Genomic DNA, 21302 nt, shown 5'->3' on the forward strand with positions numbered 1-21302 from the left:
TTGTGTTGCTCTCATGGTGGTTTGCATTTAATTAATTTAAGTGAAACTAGTGAACTTGAATAATTTAACTATTGAATCATTTTCTTATTACTATTGATGAAGTGTCTTTGAACAACACAGATCCCTATTGTTTTAGCACCCAGGTCTAATGCATTCCCTGGCCACTTAGCTTGCCCCATCACAACTAACCTTAAACCTGGCCTACACTTAATGAAACCCCTGACAATAACACCAAGTCTTAACAATCAAACAGCCCTTTAAAGTTGTGAGGTCCAGCATTTTGTCCCCACAAGTAAAGTGAGCTCCCGGTTCTTGGACCCCGCAAATATAGTTAAACAAGCCCATAACCACACACATGCACACACACACACACGCGCATGCATGTATGCACACACTCTGAAGTGATTTCATTTCAGGTCCAAATGAGTACCTGCTCCGTTTCCCCAAACACTGATGCAGGCTTTGTGATGACAAAGTATCAGCAAGTATCAACATTCATTCACTATGGCAGTGTTTAATCACATTGCCTTAGAATAACTCTAAGATATATGAAGATCTCCCTGAAACATAGCCTCAAGAAGTTAATATAACCAAAAACCATTAATTTACTGACAGTGTGCGTCTGACCTGTGTGCCTTATCCTTTTTTTTTTGTGTGTGTGAAAGCGTTTGGCGCTGCTTGTTCCACCTGAAATTAATGTGTTTTTATAAATTCAAATGGACCACGTGTGCCAAAGAATAATGAAGTGTAGCGGTAAATCATGCAGTCATAATGATTAATATCCTGGTAATTCCAGCAGGTGCTTGAACGTTTCTCAAAACCACAACCAACAAATGAGCGGCAGGAATGTGAAGATGAAAAGTTCGTCTTTGATTACCTTGAAGTAACATCAACAGATCCCTCTGTTTTTTGTAAAAGTAATTGCTAAGCAGCGCTGAGGTCAAATACAGCTCAGCGTGGCTACAGGAGAGTTGTTTGAGCGTACGTGCCGTAGCGTCGATAACTGGATCTTAACCGCACGCCAATATGGAAACCGCAGGAAACTGACATAGTCTCATGAAAGAGGTGGAGAAAGAAAGCGAGAAAGTGGAGACAAACTGAGTCTCCTGCAAAATTCATGGTGGTCTGATGAAAACACTGTTTCTGGCATGCTGCTTAACAACCTGTTGAAGTGTAAAAAAAATTATGCGTTTCTTTTTATGAGTATGTGTGTGGGCACATGCGTGTGTGTCTGCACAATAAGCAAGTACTTCTGCCACTGCAGGGTATGAGCCGTCTTAACACTCAACTTAAAAGCCATTATCCATGCTGGGAAATGTGAGGGAACGGGGCGCAAGTCAGAGGAGCTGTGGTTAAGGGGATGAAGGGAAACTAGAGAATGAGAAAAAGAGGGATGGAGCTCACTGGACCAGAATAGTGTGTGTTAAAGTGTTTGGGCCGTCAGCGGCGAGGAGAGACAGATGATTCAGCGGGATAAGATGACAGGTGTCATTGACGTGGGGATTGCGCTGGTATGAGGGGTTAATCTCTCACAGCGGCCTCGCTTATGAGAAATATGAGAGACCATCTGCATCACCACCACCCTCCCCAACCCCTAGTGTATATTATAAAATCATTACTACGAAGAGCTGTCCAGGGGACGACTGTTGGAAAAACGCAACAGCATATGCAAACAAGACGGAGCAGACACAGACAGAGAAAACATTTCACAACATCCACTGCTGCTCAGGGAAAAACACACATATATCTTTACGTACTTCAAAGGCATTTTTGCCTTGTACTTGAAAAGAATAAAAATAAAACCAGCCGACTATGACTTAGTACTTTTAGATATCCTCTGACCTGGACTGCTAAGAATCTTCAACGACTGCACATGTCTTAATATGGCAAAAGACATACTATGTCTGCACAAACATGCTCACTATACACTTTTACCATGTACGCAAACGCACACCTACCGTACATAGTCATATACAGACTAAAGAATACAGTAAAACTGCTTTCCCTGCCACCAGCATAATGAGTTGTCTCAACTATAGCAACAGTTGTTTTGATACAGTGTTTCCTGGGAAACTAATCAGAGACAGACCTAAATAATCAGGTCAGAGCAGCAAAGGTCAAGGGTCACATCCAAACTTCACACTCGACAGCTGTCAGCCTCTCACAGAGGAGAGGAAATGGCTACGCACACATATTTAAACACACTTTCTCACACACCGAATATCATATATGACTGAATTATGAGTTGAATAGCGGGGAAATAATCTTCCATCTCGCATTGGACTTAAAAGGTAACTTCTATATCTTTTAACCTGGACCATATTTTCTTGTGTTTTTGTGTCTAAGTGACTAATATAGACAAAAAATTTTGTAACTGGTACAGTATTGAGCAAGAGTGCATCAACCAGCTATAGCGAAACTGAGCTGTGATGTAATCCCTCCAGGCGACTCCACGGCATCAAAGTACATCAACTAAAAGTTTGATTTTGCTACTGACAGGCTTGTATAACAAAATAGACCTTTTTTAAAGAGCATGATACAACTATTTTATCGCTCTCGCCAAAGTAACCAGACTCCCTTTGCATTCAAACTGCAGAGAAACAAAATAAAAGTCACCTCAAACTCAACACAGTCTTGGTTCGTTACAACAATCATGAGCTCTCTGAGCCTGTCAGTGGCAAAAACAAGTTCTTTTTGTGGATGTACTTTGTCTGTGCTCAGAGGGATTACGTTGTGACTTAGTTTCGTGGCTGATGGCTACAGTGGTCTTGCTCATTACTGGTCCAATTTCAAAAACCTTTGTTCCCACTAGACACAAAAACATGGAAAAATAGGGTCCCGACTGAAAAATATGGAAGTCACCCTTTAATGTTTCAATAAATTATTTAATTATGACTGTTTATCTCGCTGTCTCTCTCTCAGGGATTTAAACTACAATGATCTGCAAGAGTTCCCTGTGGCCATCAGGACACTAAGCAAGCTTCAGGAATTGTGAGTACACACACACACACACACACACATATACACACACACTCACACACTCAAAAACACACCTGCCTGACATGACTATCATGGTTGCGTTATCCCGAGTAATCCCGTTAAGTGATTTTAATGTGGCACTCGGATACAATCTCTCTCGCCCTAAGCAGGTGCTGCCTACACACCCACGCACCCACTCGCCCGCACGTACACACAGATGCGCACGCACGCACACACCATGTTTCCCCTCAGCTTCAGCAGATGTTCTGCGGCGTGCATATGTGACACAGATACAGCGTATGTGTGCATGTTTACATCTCATTTATCCAAAAATGTTTTTCAGCTGTGCAATGGCAGGTGCAACATGAGGACATATGACTTGCCTCTCGCTCACAAACACACTCTGTCTTTCCTCCAAACACACACACACACACACATACACACACAAAATCAGAAACATATTGATAGACTGTCTGACTAACAGTATGTTTTTATATTTGCAGGGGCTTCCATAACAACAATATCAAAGCCATCCCCGAGAGGGCCTTCGTGGGAAACCCTCAGCTCCAAACCATGTGAGCTTAGTGCTTAATGCTGCAATGTGCACATACTGTATTAGATAAACACATAATTGCTATTTCATGTCAACATCAGGTACAACACAACTCATTCCCCAAAACAAACAAATTAATCACAGTACGTCCAAATCAATTGTTCTTTTTCTTTGCTTGCAGTCATTTCTACGAGAACCCCATCCAGTTTGTGGGAAAGTCCGCTTTCCAGTTCTTGCCTAAGTTGCACACACTGTGAGTATGCGGTCAATAGAAACCATTCCAGTGAGTTAGCCCAAACACTGTTTAAATCATCCTCTGTCCCCAGCAGTGAGAGTTGAGTGGACATGTGTAATGGCCTACTGAATGATGTTGTGTTAGCGTATTGCTGCGCTGTGTGTTGATGTGGTAAGAGAGAGTGTGTTGTAAGAACATGTTGAATGGTGTGACTTATGATGTCTAGTGAGGCAGCCAAAACAGCCTGTGTTGATGTTGGAGGAAAAGTTTGATGGCTGAAATGAGCTGTTAGACGAGGTCTGTGCACACATGCATGCGTGCGTGTGTGAGCGAGAGTTTTCTGACACTTCTCTCACTTTTTCAACTGCAGTTCCCTCAACGGAGCCACCCAGATTCAAGAGTTTCCCGATCTGAAAGGAACCACCAGCCTGGAAATTCTGTGAGTGTCTCTTTCACCTCCCCCCACGCACACATGCTGCCTCTGGAGGGTAACTTTAAAAATGTAGTCTGATACAGTTACTGCTTATGTAGCCAGTAACCTACTCCAAGTATCACAATATTAATGTAATGTAACATGATCACTCCCTGTTACTTTTGGATTACCTCAATACCTATCATCTGTTTATCCTAATATAATGTTTTATGTTCATTCTTAGGTTTAGTAATTGTCTTTTATTCTGGGACTTGTGTTTTTAGCCACACACCACCTAAAGTCCCAAAATATTTTTTCAGTATTAGTAGTATTCACAGGTTAGCTAGCTAACTGGATTTCTATGTAACCAGCGTTGGTGATCAGTCCTACCCCGAACATTAACATGTTTATTTAAATTAGATGTTCAGCTGTGGATAATGACAGCATTTTCACAGCTGAAGGCAGAACTGTCACTGTATTGTGATGTTGCTCCTCTTTTCTGATTTTAAGATAAAATAATGAATCACCCATATTGAATAAATGGTTTTCATGGTAAGAAATTTGTAGTCATTAAAGTAACTAGCAACTAAAGCTGTGGAGTAAAAAGTACAAAATTTGTCTCTGAGTTGAGTAGAAATTGAGTAGAAATATAAAAATGCATCAAAGCCTTAAGTCACAGTGTTAGTGTTACACTCAAATACAGTAAGTAGTGCGCTGCAGCTACTGATGATTTTCACTGTCAATTAATCTGTGGATTATTTTCTTGATTACTAGTTGTCTGGTCTTTAAAATGTCAGATAATGGTGAAAATGTTGATCAGTATTTCCAAAAAGCCAAGATGATGTGCTCAGTGTCTTGTTTGTCCACAGCCCAAAAATATTCAGTTTACTGTCATAAGGGAGTAAAAAAAAAAACAGAATTCACATTTAAGAAGCTGGAATCAGAGAATTTTGACTTTTTTTATCAAAATAGTTGGCAATTAATTTAATAAATGATTAATCTTTGCCTCTCTAAGTACACGTACCTCAAATTTGCACTTGATTTGTGCTTGAGTAAATGTACTAAGTTACATTCCACCACTGGATGTCATCACATCAACTACAAAGAATGCGAAAAGACATAGAGATGGAGAACAGAGATATGCTCCCGCGAGTTCAAGGACATGAGAGATAAAAGAGTGGAGAGAGATAACGATAAGACACACAGAAAGCCAGGAGAAACAAAAAGAGAGAACATGTGTGTTTTAGGATTCTAGGAGAGAAAGGGAAAGAACAGGAGACCCAGAAAAGGGATAGGGAGGGGTAAGCTAGTTATGTCAGCCGGTGACAGGTTTGGCGAACCTACACAGCTCCCTGTCTGACCAAGTTAGACTCACAGCACTGGAGGATCCTTTCGCTTGCTTGCACTTCAACAATGATCAGAGGATTCTCTTTTTCTCTATAGGACGCTGACTCGGGCCGGTCTCTCAGCTCTCCCTCTGGATCTATGTGAGCAGCTGCCTCGCCTCAGAGTGCTGTGAGTACACACACACACACACACACACACACACACACACACACACACACACACACACACACACACACACGGGGGGAGAGTGAGAGGTACAAAAACTGATACACAAAACCCAACTGTGGAGAGTTGTGCCCCGAAGCAATCATTTGTACAATCACTGCGCTGTGAAATCCAATCACCCCCCAAAAAATTATTGTCCTGCTATATCGCCTTGCTCACAGAGCCGACTGTTCGCCCAAATAATCCTGTCACCCCCATAATTTCCCACGCTATAAATCCACAGCTGGTCACTGTGTTTATGTGTACTTTTTGTGTGTGCTCTCTGTGTGCTGTTGTAGGGAGCTGTCTTACAACCAGATAGAGGATCTGCCCAGCTTTTACCACTGCTCAGCACTGCAAGAGATGTGAGTTCAACCCCCAACACAACTGCTCACACATATGCATCAAAACCACCCTTTTTTTACGTTTCCCTGCACATTTCACAGTCTGCTTATTTCTGCCTATATGTATTTTTCTCAACAGAGGGCTACAGCACAACCAAATCAGGAGGATAGAGTCAAGCACATTCCAACAGCTCACCTCTCTAAGAGTGCTGTAAGTCAACCTTTCATTTTCGTCTGCATGTCACTCTTTATTTTCTTGAAAATTCATTGTCCATATCCATGGTTCACAACCTTTTGAGGTTTCGGCAGATGGCTGACAGGATGGGAAGCACTTTACATTACATCTTAGTATTGACATATTTATAGCTGGGTAATAGTTTGATAATAAACCAGTAACAATTAAACTTACAAATGGCAATCTTGTTTGCAAATGCACCATTCAAAGATGGCCACTATTCCTCAGTTCAATGGATGGGAGAAAGCAGGAGAGAGAAACAGTGCGAATTAGGAGAGTGAACGCTGTTAGCAAAAACAGAGCAGCACATCAGAGAAATAAAACGTTATTTTCAAATTTTTTTCCCCACAGCATTTATGGACTGAAGCACAAATAAACTGGCCCACGCCTTCGTGCAACGCTGGGTTTTGTGCGAATACAGCCAAAGCAATCATCAGTCCGCTCTGCCTCTGTGTGTTTCTATGTATGTAAAACTCTTTCTGCAGGTCACACCAGAGACACAGAATGTGACGTAACTGGTGGTCGCTACATTTTTACAGTCTTAACCTTAAAACCTGCATGCTGTGTTGGCTGGGGGCTACACACCACTGCCAAAGCATCCAGAGTAAAGCAAAACATGAGAGAATAAGAATATAGACACGACCACACACATCTCGTGAGCAATAAGTGATGACTGACAGGTATTATGTTCATATGAGTGTATAGGAAACTGTTGCATATTATGTCTTCAAGTAATCAATAATAATACTAGTTTTAATGGCTTGGTATTACTCCAGAGTGTGTATTTTGTGGGCTTTTGTTTTCCACATAACTGGCTTAGCTTTACACTGACACAGGATTTACAGAGTTACAAACAGCTCATCATCTTACAGTTTAGGACTCATTGTCGCTTGTCATTGTCAAAGTATAATGTTGCACTCATGTTGTGCTCATGTAGATTCAGTGTCACCCAGCAGGCAACCTGCCTGAGTTTTGAGTCTTGGGAGGAGGGGGGAACAACTCGCTGCAATAATTTTAATTTCGACTAAAGTGCCCATTTTTGAACTCTACGATGTTACATGCTTCATCTTTAAAAAGGAGTAAGGAGAAATGTAATAAGCTGATAACAATGATGTATTACAGGTTGATGTTTTCACAGTATTTTAGTTTACTGTCATCATAATACATTTAAAATCATGCGAAAATTCTTGGAAGTCAAAATTGGAAATAATCATGTTAGAATACTAAAATTCATCCTCTCTTATGTTCCAAACATTGTCTTTTCTTTCAAAGTAATACTGTTGATGATATGCTCAATGCTGTGACTGGAAACATTTGCAGCAGTTTCTGTGTAATGACCATGAATCAGGGCTGTAAAATACTAAACTACGCATTTTTGTTTAATGGTTATTACACAGATACAAACAAAAGCTGTGATGTAAAGTCCTACCCATAGTTGTGCTCCTCAAGATGTTGTATGTTGTTTCAGGTTTCTTTTAAAATAAAACAGTGTGTGGAGGGGAAATATTGTAATGAGGTTTTCACAAGTAGACATCGATTCAAAAGTTGGGAAGCACTGATGAAGATCAAACTAGGTAGACTTATGACTTATTACTGACATCTAGTGGTGACCAAGGTACAATATTCAATGTGGAAGTACAATTCCTTTCAGTCCATTTCATTTCACATTGATTATTTTCCCTGTCAGTGATCTAAGCTGGAATATGATTGAGTGGATTCACCCAGATGCCTTCACCTCACTTCACTCCTTGATCAAACTGTAAGTAAACACACATTAAACAACTGTCACTCAGACTCCTCTCCCTTTCATCCGCTCCTTACGCAGTGTCACTCTTCTGAAGAATGCATGGCTGAATTTGTGCATCCTTAATTAAAGTTAAGCTGTGTTTCAGAGCCTTCGCCTTGTACAAACACTCCCCACTTGACTGTGGGTGCCACAGAAAACCTGTTGTCTTTGGCTGGTTCTACAGAGAACACTGATATGCATTTATTGTTTGAAAAACCCCTCTGTGTGGCCAGGAGTCTCATCTCAGGTCATGCCAATACAAACTGCTTCTTTGTGTGAAGCATGCTTAGGTAAACAAGCAGATACACTGCATCTGACAGGAAGTGTTATCTGATAGAGAGCCTTGTCTGAACAGTTTAAAATATCTAAGAGACAAGGCCTTTTTGTTACCAAGGATGACCCTCGGCAATATATCTGCAATGAAAACACATGAAAACTTGACCTGATCTGACACCCGTCTCCCTCTGTTTCTTTCTGTCGTCATCTCAGGGACCTGACTGAGAACCGTCTCAGCTCAGTACCGGTTGCAGGTTTGGGGGGTCTCACCCATCTCAAGCTGAGGGGCAACACTGAATTATATGAAGCCTTCAGTCCTGATCACTTCCCCCGTATGAGGTAACACACACATCCACACACCGATGTGCATCCTTTTATTCTTTCATAATGTCCCCAAGGTGAACTTTGTACTTGTACTGTTTTCTTACCAAAAACTGATTTGACAGCCTAAACAGGTGTGTATCCTGTGGCTGTAAGGAACAATACATCGCTTCCCTTCCCTACAATTATCCTTCGTTTCATAATTTTCTATTAATATCATCAATTTACCAAAAGCAGCCAACCTTGACAATAAACTAATTGCACAGTGTCCCTGCAAGCAGTCCCTGAACTGAAGTGAAAAATGAGGAAGCTTTTGTGGCAGCAGCAAGTTAATTCTTGTTACAAAAATCCCTGAAGGCCTGGAAAGGTACAGTGAAGTAAATATGGAGAGTGAGTTTCAAAGACATAGGAGATGGCAGGTGATCAAGTGGCAATGTCGGCATTACTGTAGAACATCGTTCAAACAGAACTCCTGGCAGAAAACCATTTCAAAAGCATTGTACAGTAAATGTGTAACACCATCCACTCCACAGTTAGCTGATCCAGACTTTAGAAAACTGACAGTTTCACCTACATTTTCCCTAGAGATGATAGGTAAACTGACTATATTTTTCATATGTACAGCAGCGGTGGGAAGCAAGTTGTTGTTTTGCAAGTCACAAGTCTCAATTCTTTGCACTTAAGTCTCAGGCCACAACAGGCAAGTCCTAAGTCAAGTCCCAAGTCCTAAACCTGTGTTTTGAGTTCTAAAAAGGTCATACAGCGTTCTTCACCAAAAGTCATTTTAACAACAGAGCCTCAACTTATCATTCTTTGTGACAATCAAACTATCTTTGGTATAGTTCTTTTCCTAACTGGAGCTCAGTAACACAGTGTTAGTTCGTCATGGTTTTCTCAGCTTGGATGCTGCCAGATTGCTTCAAAGAAAGTAGATCTGGGGAATTAAGTGTAGACATGGTGCGAATGAATAACGTGAACATTAATTGATTCTCAAAATTCAGGGAAATGAATTGATTCATGGCACACTTTTTAAATAACATACGTTTTAATCTTTGGACTTGGGGGAAGGTATCAAGTATTTTCAAATCAAAAGGCTGAATTCCAAGTTAAGTCACGAGTCATTCGGGTCAAAGTCCATAATAATTAACTACTGTAGAGCTGCAGAGATGTCATGGCCTACCAATCTTGTTGTCCAGATGCAAGAGAACATCATCATGATTTTATTTTTATTTTTTTGTGAAAATGAAAATTTTGATTCTATCTATTGTTAATACTGTTCCATTCTGTTTGTTACAGGGTAATTGAGATGCCTTATGCCTATCAGTGCTGTGTGTATGGTTCCTGTGATAGCTACAAGCCAACCAGCCAGTGGGACACAGAGCAGAGCACTGATGAGGACCTACACAAGAGGACTGTAGCTATGTACCCTATCCACGCTGACACACACTGTAAGAAAGCATGCAATTATGCTCTAAGTCCAAGCATATATACAGTATATACCGCACATGCTACACACCCGGGTAGAGAGGGTAAACTAATAGATGGAAATCTGAACCCCATATGTCTGTGCTTATTGCCGAATTATTGACACAAGCCCACTTGAAACATGTCAGAGCCTCGCTGAAACCACAGCTACCTGGCAGCTGACACAAACTTACCCTTGGGTTTTGACCCTTTCACGCATTCCTGTGGCAAGCATAAAATATAAACACCAATAAACCTAAATTAAGATGAAATTAAAACCATTAAACCTGCACCATTAAAGCTGAAAATAAACAATTGCTGGGTGTGCCAAAGGGTAACGATAACAAAAGATGATTAAACCATGACATATTGCTGATTAAAATTTATTCACCTTTAATTGTTAGACAAACAATCCTGATGATCAGATTTCATGCAAGTACCAATTATTGTCTATAAATATTATTTTCTTTCATTGCAAAAGAATGTTAGATCACCTCCCTTATTGCACCAACTCCCTGTAGCCAGTGCCACACACGATGAAACATGCTTATATCACGTACACATGCAGAATAAGCCGTCATAAAACCTCACACAAGCTAAATAGCTCTTATAGAACAAGCCCTGTAGTGCTGGACGTCTGATTTTTGACCCTGACAATGGTTTATTCCAGATGATCCTGACCTGGAGGAGTTCCAACTAGAAATAGAGGAATCCAAACTACAGACCAGCGTCCAATGCACACCCACTCCAGGTAGGAAGTTATACTCTCAGGCCTTTTCCACCAACATGGACCTGTCCCATTCCCAATTTTGAACTGAGCTTTTATCATTTCAACCAAGAGTAAATTGGCTGAACCAAAGTGGTCGTGTCGTATTTTGCACGTCATTATGCATTGTGAATGATATCCTTGATTATAATGGAGCCGGTCAAATCTGATGGAACCATGGGCTAGCTTGCTAGATAGTACCAATGTTCCAAGAATCATGAATGGAACCCAATGAAGAACTATTTTGGTGGAAAAACACCTTTTGAGTGATGATAATGAAGTTATCGACTGACTTGCAGTTTTTGTCACAAACTGAGGCATAAATTCACCATTTAAAGTTTGTTTATCTACAGCTAATGATTTGTATGATTGCAGGCCCTTTCCGCCCATGCGACTCTCTGCTGGGCAGCTGGCTGGTTCGTGTGGGCTTGTGGTCCATCTCCTTGGTGTCTCTGCTGGGGAACTCCCTCCTGCTCCTGTCCCTCTTCGGCTCACCCGGCTACCTGTCGCCGCTCCGCTTCACAGTGGCCTGCATGGGCGCTTCCAACCTGCTGACGGGTGTGTGTACATGCACCCTGGTCCTTGTGGATGGTCTAACCCTGGGAGAGTTTGGTCACCACGGTGCCCGCTGGGAGGGGGGGCCCGGTTGTCAGGCAACAGGATGGGTCTGGGTGTTTGCATCTGAGGCAAGTGTGCTGCTGCTGACTCTGGCGGCTGTGCAGTGTGGCGTGAGCGTGACATGTGCCCGTGCTTATGGGAAGTCCCCATCCCTTGGGAGTGTACGCACATGTGCACTTTTCTGCCTCACTCTCTCCCTTACCCTTGCTTCTCTCCCACTGGTAGGTGTTGGGGAGTATGGGTCCTCGCCTTTCTGCTTGCCCTCACCCCTGCCACCTCCATCCTCTCGACTGCCATCCTCTTTGGGCTTTCCCTTGGCGCTCATTATGATGAACACCCTGTGCTTGCTTATAGTAACGGGTTCATACATCCGCCTTTACTGGGAGTTACTCAGGGGAGAGTGTGAGGGCCTGTGGGACTGCGCTATGATCAAACATGTCGCCTGGCTAATATTCACCAATGGTCTCCTCTATGTTCCAGTAGCTTTCCTCTCCCTCTGCTCCCTCCTGGGTCTCCTCTCCCTGGGGGAGGAAGTGCTAAAATCAGTCCTTCTGCTTCTCCAGCCCCTGCCTGCCTGCCTCAACCCCCTCCTCTTCCTTCTTTTCACACGAGACCACTCCCAGTTTTTCTTCTGGCCTCACCCCAAAGCACGTCCTCAGCTACGCAGGGACCGCACCCTGGACTCCCTGGTATCTGTGGAGACAGAGAAGAGCTCTTGCTCCGATTCGTCAACACAGGTGTCTCTTGCTGATGCCGACACCCTGTACAGTGGGGTGCCCCCTCTCCAACCACGATTGGATCCAATCAGGTTTTCCCACTGCTCCTCTACGTCCTCTGTTCCTCTCATCCCTTGCCAGATACCCACTCCCACCGCCAGAGATAGAGACAGGGTGACAGAACGAGGGAGCCTGAACGACGATGAATGTCTGAAGAGTTTGGATCAGGATGTGATTCATAACACTTGCTCTCTGTATCACTCCACCATGACTCCCTCTCTGACCTCTCATCCATGAGCCTACAAGCTAGCTGTCTGAATAGCTGGGACACTATGGAAACTCAAGGACCATCACCGAGCAGCAGCAGCATAACCAGCTCTGGGTTATCAATCCTCAAGCACTACAGAATGAGTCCACACAGAGACTGTAGAGTACTCTAGAGAAGTCTGTGAGAACACAACAAAGTGCCTCTGAGTACAACTAAAAGTTCCCTTCACAGTAAAGACTATTAAAGGAAACAATGCGATACCACATGACTGTTATATTAAAGGACAATTTCAGACACTACCCAGTGGACTGCGTCAGTCATGGACTCACATGACAAAAAGAAAGCTCAAATAAAAGCTGGTAACTACACAATAAAATCTAAGCATCGGACAAATCAGATGGTTTAGCCAGGGGGAATTTAGGTAGAACCGATAGAATTCTAAGTGTAAATGTTTATACTGAAATGTGATAAGACATGCAGCTTAGAGGTTACAGATTGTTTGGTTATATTTTAAGTGGAGTTCTCTTATTGTTTTTGTTTTTTTTTAATATAAGTTTTATCCTATTGCTAAGGTCTGTTTCAAAGAAAGGGAGTCATCATCAGACAAAAGAACATTTTACCAGAGTAAGCTAATATTTTACATTCACAGAAATGTTATTGATATATTTCTTTGCAACTGTTATGAAAATATTATTCTCTATGTGGCAGCAAAATGCAAGAGGAAACAGATGACACATTCAGTTTCATATGGTTTACATTATTTTGTCTCAATTATGCAACTCTGCCCCACCAGAGGGAAGCAGTTATACAGACTGAATGGGATGTAGTTATCTTTCTACATACATTAGAGTAGGCTAGCAATATGTACATACAATGTAACTACCTCTGAACTAGCATGGTATTGACTCACTACAGCCTTATGATGTTTGTCTCCCTTTTGATATGATAAACAGCAAATATATAATTTTATATATTAAGAAATAAATCCTTAGTTTGTAAAAACAAAACTTGCTATTTAGATGTACATACTTTGTATACAAGTGGTAAGCATATGTTTGAATAAAATTATTATCTTCATACTGTATATAAATCAACCACAATGCTCTTGCTACTATCCTGAAACACACTTCCACACCACACAAGAAAGATGTCAACCTATTGTATGTAATACGTTAAATAAGCTGAACGATCAATTAAGGTTAATAATAAACTTTAATATCACAATACAAACACTTAAAACTATACATATAAATTATGAATGCGTCTGGCTAAAAAAGAGAAATACATACATAGTAAAGTGAAGTAAGTATCAGCACTAAAATCGTTCTCTTTACAAGTGGACAGAGAAGAAGAGACACCTGTGGCTCCAACAAGTGAGACAGAACTACACACAGGTTCTCTTTGCTGGCTCCTCTGCCTCTGGCTGCGCACCAAATGCCTCTCTTTTGCGGGATGAAGCTTTCTGATCTGGGGTATTTTCTTTGTTTTCCTCCTTGACTCCCTGAACAGAAGACAGATACAAATATTTTAGACAATTACAACACTGCCCATCTATGCTCCTACACATCCCAAAACTGAGAAGTGTAAAAATGTGGAAGCCACATTTGGGTATAAAGCATAGTACACAACATTGTATCAAGGGAGCACAGCACCACCTTGTGGGTAAAACATACTAATACACAGGTACTGTGGAGCAAGTCAAAATAATCTAGAGCTGCAAGGATTAATCAATCAGTTAACCATCAAATTAACTGAAAACTATTTTGATAATCGATAAATTGGTTTGAGTATTGTTTTTAAGAAAAAAGAAAGCCAAAATCTCAGATTCCAGCTTCTTAAATGTGAATATTTTCTTGTTTCGTTAGCCCTCCATTACAGTAAACTGAATATGTTTGGATTGTGAACAAAACAAGATTTTTGAGGATGTTATCTTGGGTGTTAGGAGACGGTCAACATTTTTCATGTTTTATACACCAACTAATCAAGAAATCAAGAAAATAATTAGCAGATTAATTGACAATGAAAATAATCATTCTTTGCAGCCCTATGCACCCTACACAAGAAGTTCAGTACAAAATGAAGTCATGGTATCTGCAGACTGTGAAATTTCAGCATTCCTGTAAGTTTATTGCAAGCCACACTGTACGGCATGGATCTAATAAACTTGAGTACAACATCAACACACCATTCATGATAGGTTTTAAAAAGATTAAAGGAGGAAAATTGCCTATACAGTAAATATGTTATAACTGCTTCATCCATAGAGCAGAGTGACTTACCATGTTCTTCTGAACAGCATGATCTTGTGTCCACTTCCTGGCCTTCTCCATGAACAGCTGTTTGTTGTATTTGAACTCTGACGACTGCATTTGAAAAATGTAAGCATTTCTTTACAAGTATAAATGGTGGAGATACACAGTTTGATGACGGTATCAAAATTCACATGCTCTCTACGACAATTTCAAGACTGCTAGAGGGAGCACTTTTGTGACAAGATGGTGTTTCAGACTGATATCTGAACAGCTTATTCTGCCATTTACCAAAACCTCTGGTTTGTAATAAAAATGCATATGGGAAAGAAGATTAAACTCTTTTCCATGGTGAAAGCATAGTGTTATTTAGTTCTCAGCCATTGTAAAGTCTAAAACTTTCAAAAACTCTACTATTATATATTCATATTTGTGTGATGAAGTTCACAAAAACAAAAACCACAAACCACCACAATGTGACTGTGTAACAAACATATGATGCACCAACAGGTAGCATTGTTTCTGTAAATGCAAGATTATGTGTGACTCACAATATCAGCCATGAGTGGGTCATCTGGATTGGGCTCAGCCATGAGCAGCTGAATGGAGGTGAGGACAGTGGAGATGTTTAGTGATGGCTTCCAGGCACCCTGAATTTAAAAAAAGTAGAAAACATTAAATTTAACATGTTAGGTGGTATATCTCCTCATTTATGTCTCAGCAGAAAAACACAGAAAAATTATGAAGCAAAAAAGGAAAAACCTTTGGGGGAAGTTTGAGAGCATCATGGCAGATTCGTCCTGAATTGTCAATGTTTGGGTGATAGATGGGGGTCAAGAATCGTATTTTGGGAGGTTCAAATGGGTACCTATGAAAGGGAAACAGCTGGTCAGTCTTACTACACTGCAGTAAGTGTTTATAACATAGAAATGGAAAAGAGAACACATCCATCAATGTTAAACCTTTGAGAAAACGTACCTCTCTGGGACCTTGATCTCCAAGGAGAACAGTCCACCTTCATATGGAGTCTCCATTCCACCCACTATCTCTGTAAACCACAGGAAGGAAAAAAGATGTATGATCAGGCAGCAGAAACAATTATTGGGCTTGTCACACACATATGTGGTATATTGTGGGGAACAAACAGTTTTTGCGTCTTCTTTCTTGAAAATTGTAAACATAGACAGTTGATGGACATGAAATGGACTTTCTTATACAAATTCTAATTAGTAAAGATTACATGTCAATCAAACATAATATGAAAAAGAAAACAAGTTAATCAGGGGCTACATACAGTGATTATTTAAGATAAAACAGTGTGTGTTCATTTTTTCGGCCATGAGGGTTAATGTATCTTTAAACAACCACAAAAAGGGAGGGAGTTAGAGAGTCTTGCCTTATATGTGTGAAATTTACCAATTACAAGTATAAGATTTTTCCTGTAACTCAAAGGTTTATTGTTAGATTCAAATTTTTCAAATTTAATTGTTTTAGAACAACCTGTAAACAAACTTCTCTATGTCACTCCAGAAAACAGACGACACATGACTGTTTATGGCTCACAAGGGACATTTACAATTACGTCAAATTTGGAAATTATTGTTACATGGGTAAATGTTAAGCAACATAGAAATGGCACAACCATGCTTTGCTCCAGTTTGCATTAATGTTTTGAAGTTCTTTCCATATGTGTTTGTTTGTGCGTTGCGTGTCTGTTAGTTCTACCTTAACTCTACTATTTTTGCTCTGGCCTGCAGTGCTGTTAATCCATCAAGACTTTTTTGGTGTGAGCTTTTGAGATATTGGCTGTAGAGATTTCTGTCTTCTCTCCAATGTAATGGGACTAACTGGCACAAGTCTTGTGTTATTTATAGTGCGAAAAAAAAAAACAACAACATTCGGAAAATTCAAAAACAATGTCTCCTTCCCAAAATCATGATGTGGTTGGTCAAAATAATAATCCTTGTTGTGAGCAGTTTCATTTAGGAACTACTTTCTTTCTTAAGTAGAATCTGCATCTGCTCACAATAAGGTTTATGCATTATGTTGAATACTGGATCATTATGTCTTATAAAGAGACACTGGTTTTGAAATTTTCAAATGTTTTTTTTGGTGCTTTGAGCACCACAGACCGGATGGACGGACAGGATGTGTCATTTTGTGCCATTATGTGGGGAAGAAGGCATAAATCTCTACGGCTGATACCTCCAAAACTCTGCAACTAACACCAAAAAAACTGTAGATGGCTAAACAGCACTACAGGTCAGGGGAAAACATGTATTCTTGGTTTTGGAGTGAGCTGTTCCTTCAACATTTTAGTGACATCTCATTTATTCAATCACACCTGAGGACAAACGCAGTCGTAGTATAAAGCCCTGTTGGCTGTGAGTACTTACGTGCCCGGAGCTCATCTATCCGTTCCTCGGTCTGCCAGCATGTTATCCCGGGAGGTGGCTCGGTGCTCAGCATCTGAAGTTCACGCTTCAAACGGGAAGCCCTCTGCATTCTGCCAAAAGGAAATATACCTGTGTATTCGTTTTAAACCACCGAAAATATTCACTCAGTTTAGTTAGCTCTGGTTGCTCAAACATTGCTTGTTTCGATCACTTTAAGAAGACATTTAGGCTAGCGCTGTTTTATTTTAACGATAGCCATCTTGTTAAAAGCTCAAGCTAACGTTTTAGCCTGCTAGTTAAATGATGTGGAAACATGTTAGCAACGTTGTGTTTCTCCACTCCGTGGACGAAATAAGGTGTTGTTTTGTCGAGATTATATAACTGTCACTTACTTTTCTCCCGCTTTAGCAACAGTCGTCCACTTCACAGCCGCTGTTTTGCTCCCACTTTTAACTTCAACACTCTGACAGGAGACGACATGAGCTGTGTTTTGGATTTCCCTCTCTGCACGTCATCAACACTGCGCGCGCTTAACTTCTTCTTCTTCCGTTTTAATGGCGGTTTGCAACCAAACGGAACGCGATCGACACCTACCGGTGATTTGCATATGTTTTTTCCCCCTTTATGCAAACTATAAATTAAAAAGCACAAAAGACAAAAAATAAAATACATAAAATAAAATAAAATGTAAAAGATATCTGTTTATTGTCTTGGTCTACTTAAATGATAAAACTGATAAATATTCACAAAAAAAATAGTGTTTCCTAGATTTAATCAATTTCAATTTGTAGTGGAAAACAAAGTTTGTTTTTTAAAACTTACATTTATGTAGAAAATATTAGGCATTGTGAGTACTATCACGTTTTGTGTACAAAACAAATCCAATATTCTAACCTCTATTATGAAACCAAACCTAGTATTACTATAAGCTACAGCTTGCACAATCAAATTATTACTTAATACTAAATGGTGAAAATCCTCCCAAAATAATTTACATTAGATATATTACAAGAGAACCTGTCAATTGTTTCCATTTCTGTTTTACAAAATGCACATTCATTAGAACAACTATTTAATCTAAGCAGGCATAAATGTCATTATTTATTTTAAGTGTTGTTTTGTTTTGCACATCCAGTGAGGTAAAGAGATGACTTCAGTTTTGTATTATGTCAAAGTCTATCTTTAGTGACTTTATCAATTTGCTTAAATCATAGGAATAGTTTGGTGTTTAACACTGACACTAATGAGAGATTATACATTATTAGTTTTTTGTTCATTTTTTTCTGACAGAACAATCACCCCTTCATACATCTCATACAGTGTTTATCTCTGTTTATTTACTTATGGCAACTTTAATTATAACACAGTAAAACAGTTGCAGTACAACTTTATTCTTTGCTTGTAATTTGGTACTTGTAACTGCACTTTGCAGCAATATGTCTCTTCACTTCTTGTTTTCTGTGATATGATTTAATTTTAATGTGGCATGGGAAATTTGTGTCACAATGAAATTTAGTTATTAAAGACAAAAGGCTTAATGATTGTCATTTAACATAAGCTTTTTCATTTGATTATGACAGTGAATGTCTACATAAAAAGAAACACAAATAACACTGTATCAAGGTAATTTATTTTTCATTATACAACACAGGGTTGCACAACGAAATGAATGTTGTAGTACCTTCAGCCTGCCCACATACAACATATATATAGAGTGCATTTCTTTTTAAATCTGCCTCTGGGAAATCAGAATACACACAATCTCTCACCTTCAGTTTGATTTTTAATCTCATTTCCAGGCAGTAGCATAGATAGCCTGAAAAGTAATGCCTTTGTGCTGTTTGTCTTCCATCCTGATGTCAGTAAAGCCAGAGTCTCTCAGAGCGGCCATGTAGGCCTCTGGGCGCCAGTTCTCTCCTGGCATCACTCGCTTTGCTGCCAAAGTAGTTACATTGGACAGCCTCAGTGTGGTCAGCATCAGGCCTCCTGAATGGGTTATTAAGGATGAAAAAAGAGGAGTAAGGCAGTAAATCACCAGACCATCTGAGACAAGTTTTAATTTGAACAACAAACGTGTCTTGTAAGCATCGACATCATAGCGCACCTGGTTTCATGACTCGCTGTATCTCTGTGGCCCCCTTCCTGAGGTCAGGCCAGAAGTAGTAGCAGTTACAGTGAAATACTTTATCCACAGTGCTGTCTGGAAGAGGCATTGCTGCTACGTCACAATGGTGTAAGGTCACCTTCCCACTGGACACAAGTTCCCTCAGTTTCTCACTTGCCATCTGTAAGAGAAGAAAAAGAGAAATGCTCTGTTATATTCCAATAATAATGTTCACCCTTTCACATGCAATATTGTCCCAGGCTATTAGTTATCTCAGCTTTTGTCTGATTTTTTGGCAATTGTTTCTTCTTGTGTGTCCTCTGCTTTTGAGACAATCTGTAATAAACTTTAAAGGCATGTATGTCATAAACAAATTCATACTTCACCTGATGCATGTACTCTGAGTAATCCACTCCTATGAGGCGGCCTGTGGGCTCTGTGAGCAGTTTGGCTGCTGACTGCAGACCCCATCCCGGGCCGTGACCCAGCTCCAGCACAGTGTCCCCAGGTTGGATCCCAATCAGCTGCACAGTATTTTCCTCCAGGGCTCGGTTACGCGCTGTGAGTAACTTACTGACCAGCCACCCTGCCACTGATCGTGTTGGGTGGCCCAACTGTTTCCCCAATTTTTCAGCCCACATCACTGAAAAGACATGTGGATATTTTAATACAGGTTGCTACAAAAGTATAAACCACTTGTTATAGCACTTGTTGCTCACTACTGAGCATCTGACTGATTTGTCAGTCTGGCAGAACATATCAACTTCAACTTTCAACTTTATTTGTCCAAGAAGGGCAACTGGTTTTGCACCAAGACAGATTCAGATGGTAAAAAAAACCAGAAAGTCTGCATATACCTTCAAATATATTTGATAGGTTTACTTGCAAAAACAGATATCTCCATTTTTATTTATAATCCTAAATCATCGTTTTTCTTTTTTTTTTTTTGGTGCACTCTATATAATATCAACAAAACAGGTATTGGTAAGATATTGATAAGATATCTCTTTTTTTAAGTTTTCATAAGTTAGTTTTCTTTATTGTGCACTCAGTACATTTGGTTCTTAAAGCATTTTCTATCAAACGTTACATTAAAAATGTTCAAGTGCAAGAAGCAGCCATGGTCACCCATCAGATCAGTAACATTATTGTTTTATTTTCCTATTGATTGTAATGGTACTATGATCCCACAAGGTGGAACCCTGTGGAGTGGAGCAAGGTTATGGGGAATTATCATTTTCCAACATGTAAGGATTTGTAAGTGACGTTCTGACAACTTGCTCTTTAAGAATGTCAAAGTTTCTTCCTGATCAGGTGAAAACTGGGTTGGATGCAACCTTTCATCTGTCGATTTGGTGCAATTCTAGGTTGAACTTTGTATCAATACACCTGGCTACACCCTCCATCCAGTCGGAGTGATTCCTTCCTTTCCTCCCTTTCTTCAGGATAAATAAAGTTCTATCTGATCTTATTTGATCTTTTATATCACAATGGCCACGATGATTGTCACGCTCATTTAGACACTTCTGATCTTCATTAGCCTTATTTCGTCATTGTATACTAGATAAAGCCCACTTTATAGGATTACAGACGCTTGTAGTCTATTGATTACATATAGCCTTGGTGGTTATTTTCTCTACGCGTATAAACTCTGTGGCTGGGTTCGTCGTATTGCCGAGAACCACAATAAACTGAACTTCTTGACATGTCTTCTCATGTTTTCCCTTACCTAGTTTGTCGTGTAATACGCAGTGTGGTCCTGCACACGCAGTCGCTGGTCAGTTTGGTCGCCTGGTTGAGTTAGAAGAGGAGGAGCTCCGAGGACTATTTCTACTTTAAGAGCGCAGGCGCTGTTCTGTCATTCACTTTCTCACACTCCCACGGGGTTTTTTCTCAACTTTGATACACTTCCTGCAATTCTAATTTAATTCACCCGTCCATTATTCTTCATTCAGGCATTTAGAGTGTGAAATAAAACACACAGTAACCGCTTTTCCTAATATTTAATTAATTTAAGCGCTGATTAATG

The 21302-nt window shown here is 40.2% G+C and overlaps 3 protein-coding genes across 3 annotated transcripts in view; 1 reads left to right on the top strand and 2 right to left on the bottom strand.

The window, feature by feature from the left end:
• lgr6 (leucine-rich repeat containing G protein-coupled receptor 6) overlaps positions 1 to 13601 on the top strand; it is a 54986-nt gene extending 41385 nt beyond the window's left edge. Inside the window, exons 7-18 of the mRNA XM_084721132.1 lie at positions 2923 to 2991; positions 3483 to 3554; positions 3714 to 3785; positions 4138 to 4206; positions 5623 to 5694; positions 6030 to 6095; positions 6214 to 6285; positions 7997 to 8068; positions 8585 to 8710; positions 9989 to 10140; positions 10827 to 10907; positions 11298 to 13601. Coding sequence (XP_084577258.1) covers positions 2923 to 2991; positions 3483 to 3554; positions 3714 to 3785; positions 4138 to 4206; positions 5623 to 5694; positions 6030 to 6095; positions 6214 to 6285; positions 7997 to 8068; positions 8585 to 8710; positions 9989 to 10140; positions 10827 to 10907; positions 11298 to 12553 — 2179 coding nt within the window. The 3' untranslated portion in view covers positions 12554 to 13601. The remainder of the gene's footprint in view (positions 1 to 2922; positions 2992 to 3482; positions 3555 to 3713; positions 3786 to 4137; positions 4207 to 5622; positions 5695 to 6029; positions 6096 to 6213; positions 6286 to 7996; positions 8069 to 8584; positions 8711 to 9988; positions 10141 to 10826; positions 10908 to 11297) is intronic.
• Positions 13602 to 13717: 116 nt separating this feature from the next.
• ube2t (ubiquitin-conjugating enzyme E2T (putative)) lies at positions 13718 to 17781 on the bottom strand. The gene is made up of 7 exons (XM_084721133.1): positions 17562 to 17781; positions 17170 to 17279; positions 15752 to 15821; positions 15536 to 15641; positions 15325 to 15423; positions 14804 to 14887; positions 13718 to 14025 (listed from the first exon to the last, which is right to left on the bottom strand). The coding sequence occupies exons 2-7, from the start codon at positions 17276 to 17278 to the stop codon at positions 13909 to 13911; spliced, it is 585 nt and encodes a 194-aa protein (XP_084577259.1). The 5' UTR covers position 17279; positions 17562 to 17781; the 3' UTR covers positions 13718 to 13908.
• Positions 17782 to 18781: 1000 nt separating this feature from the next.
• LOC146325236 (uncharacterized) lies at positions 18782 to 21149 on the bottom strand. Its single transcript, XM_084721137.1, has 4 exons — positions 21003 to 21149; positions 19660 to 19916; positions 19274 to 19454; positions 18782 to 19155 (listed from the first exon to the last, which is right to left on the bottom strand). Exons 2-4 carry the CDS (start codon positions 19912 to 19914, stop codon positions 18959 to 18961), a joined length of 633 nt encoding a protein of 210 aa, XP_084577263.1. The 5' UTR covers positions 19915 to 19916; positions 21003 to 21149; the 3' UTR covers positions 18782 to 18958.
• Positions 21150 to 21302: the final 153 nt, after the last annotated feature.

The sequence above is a fragment of the Lutjanus erythropterus genome, chromosome 6 (genome assembly GCF_056507025.1).
Source record: "Lutjanus erythropterus isolate fLutEry1 chromosome 6, fLutEry1.hap2, whole genome shotgun sequence".
Taxonomy (NCBI): Eukaryota; Metazoa; Chordata; class Actinopteri; order Lutjaniformes; family Lutjanidae; genus Lutjanus; species Lutjanus erythropterus.

What these genes read in the sequence shown, in the direction of transcription:
- ube2t (XM_084721133.1), bottom strand. Translation starts at nt 17,278, where the DNA reads ATGCAGAGGGCTTCCCGTTTGAAGCGTGAACTTCAGATGCTGAGCACC. An exon ending in GATAGATGAGCTCCGGGCAC is followed by an intron (nt 15,822 to 17,169) that starts GTAAGTACTCAC and finishes TGTGGTTTACAG; the next exon opens with AGATAGTGGGTGGAATGGAG. An exon ending in GAGATCAAGGTCCCAGAGAG is followed by an intron (nt 15,642 to 15,751) that starts GTACGTTTTCTC and finishes TCCCTTTCATAG; the next exon opens with GTACCCATTTGAACCTCCCA.
- LOC146325236 (XM_084721137.1), bottom strand. Translation starts at nt 19,914, where the DNA reads ATGTGGGCTGAAAAATTGGGGAAACAGTTGGGCCACCCAACACGATCA. An exon ending in ACTCAGAGTACATGCATCAG is followed by an intron (nt 19,455 to 19,659) that starts GTGAAGTATGAA and finishes CTTCTCTTACAG; the next exon opens with ATGGCAAGTGAGAAACTGAG. An exon ending in ACAGCGAGTCATGAAACCAG is followed by an intron (nt 19,156 to 19,273) that starts GTGCGCTATGAT and finishes TAACCCATTCAG; the next exon opens with GAGGCCTGATGCTGACCACA.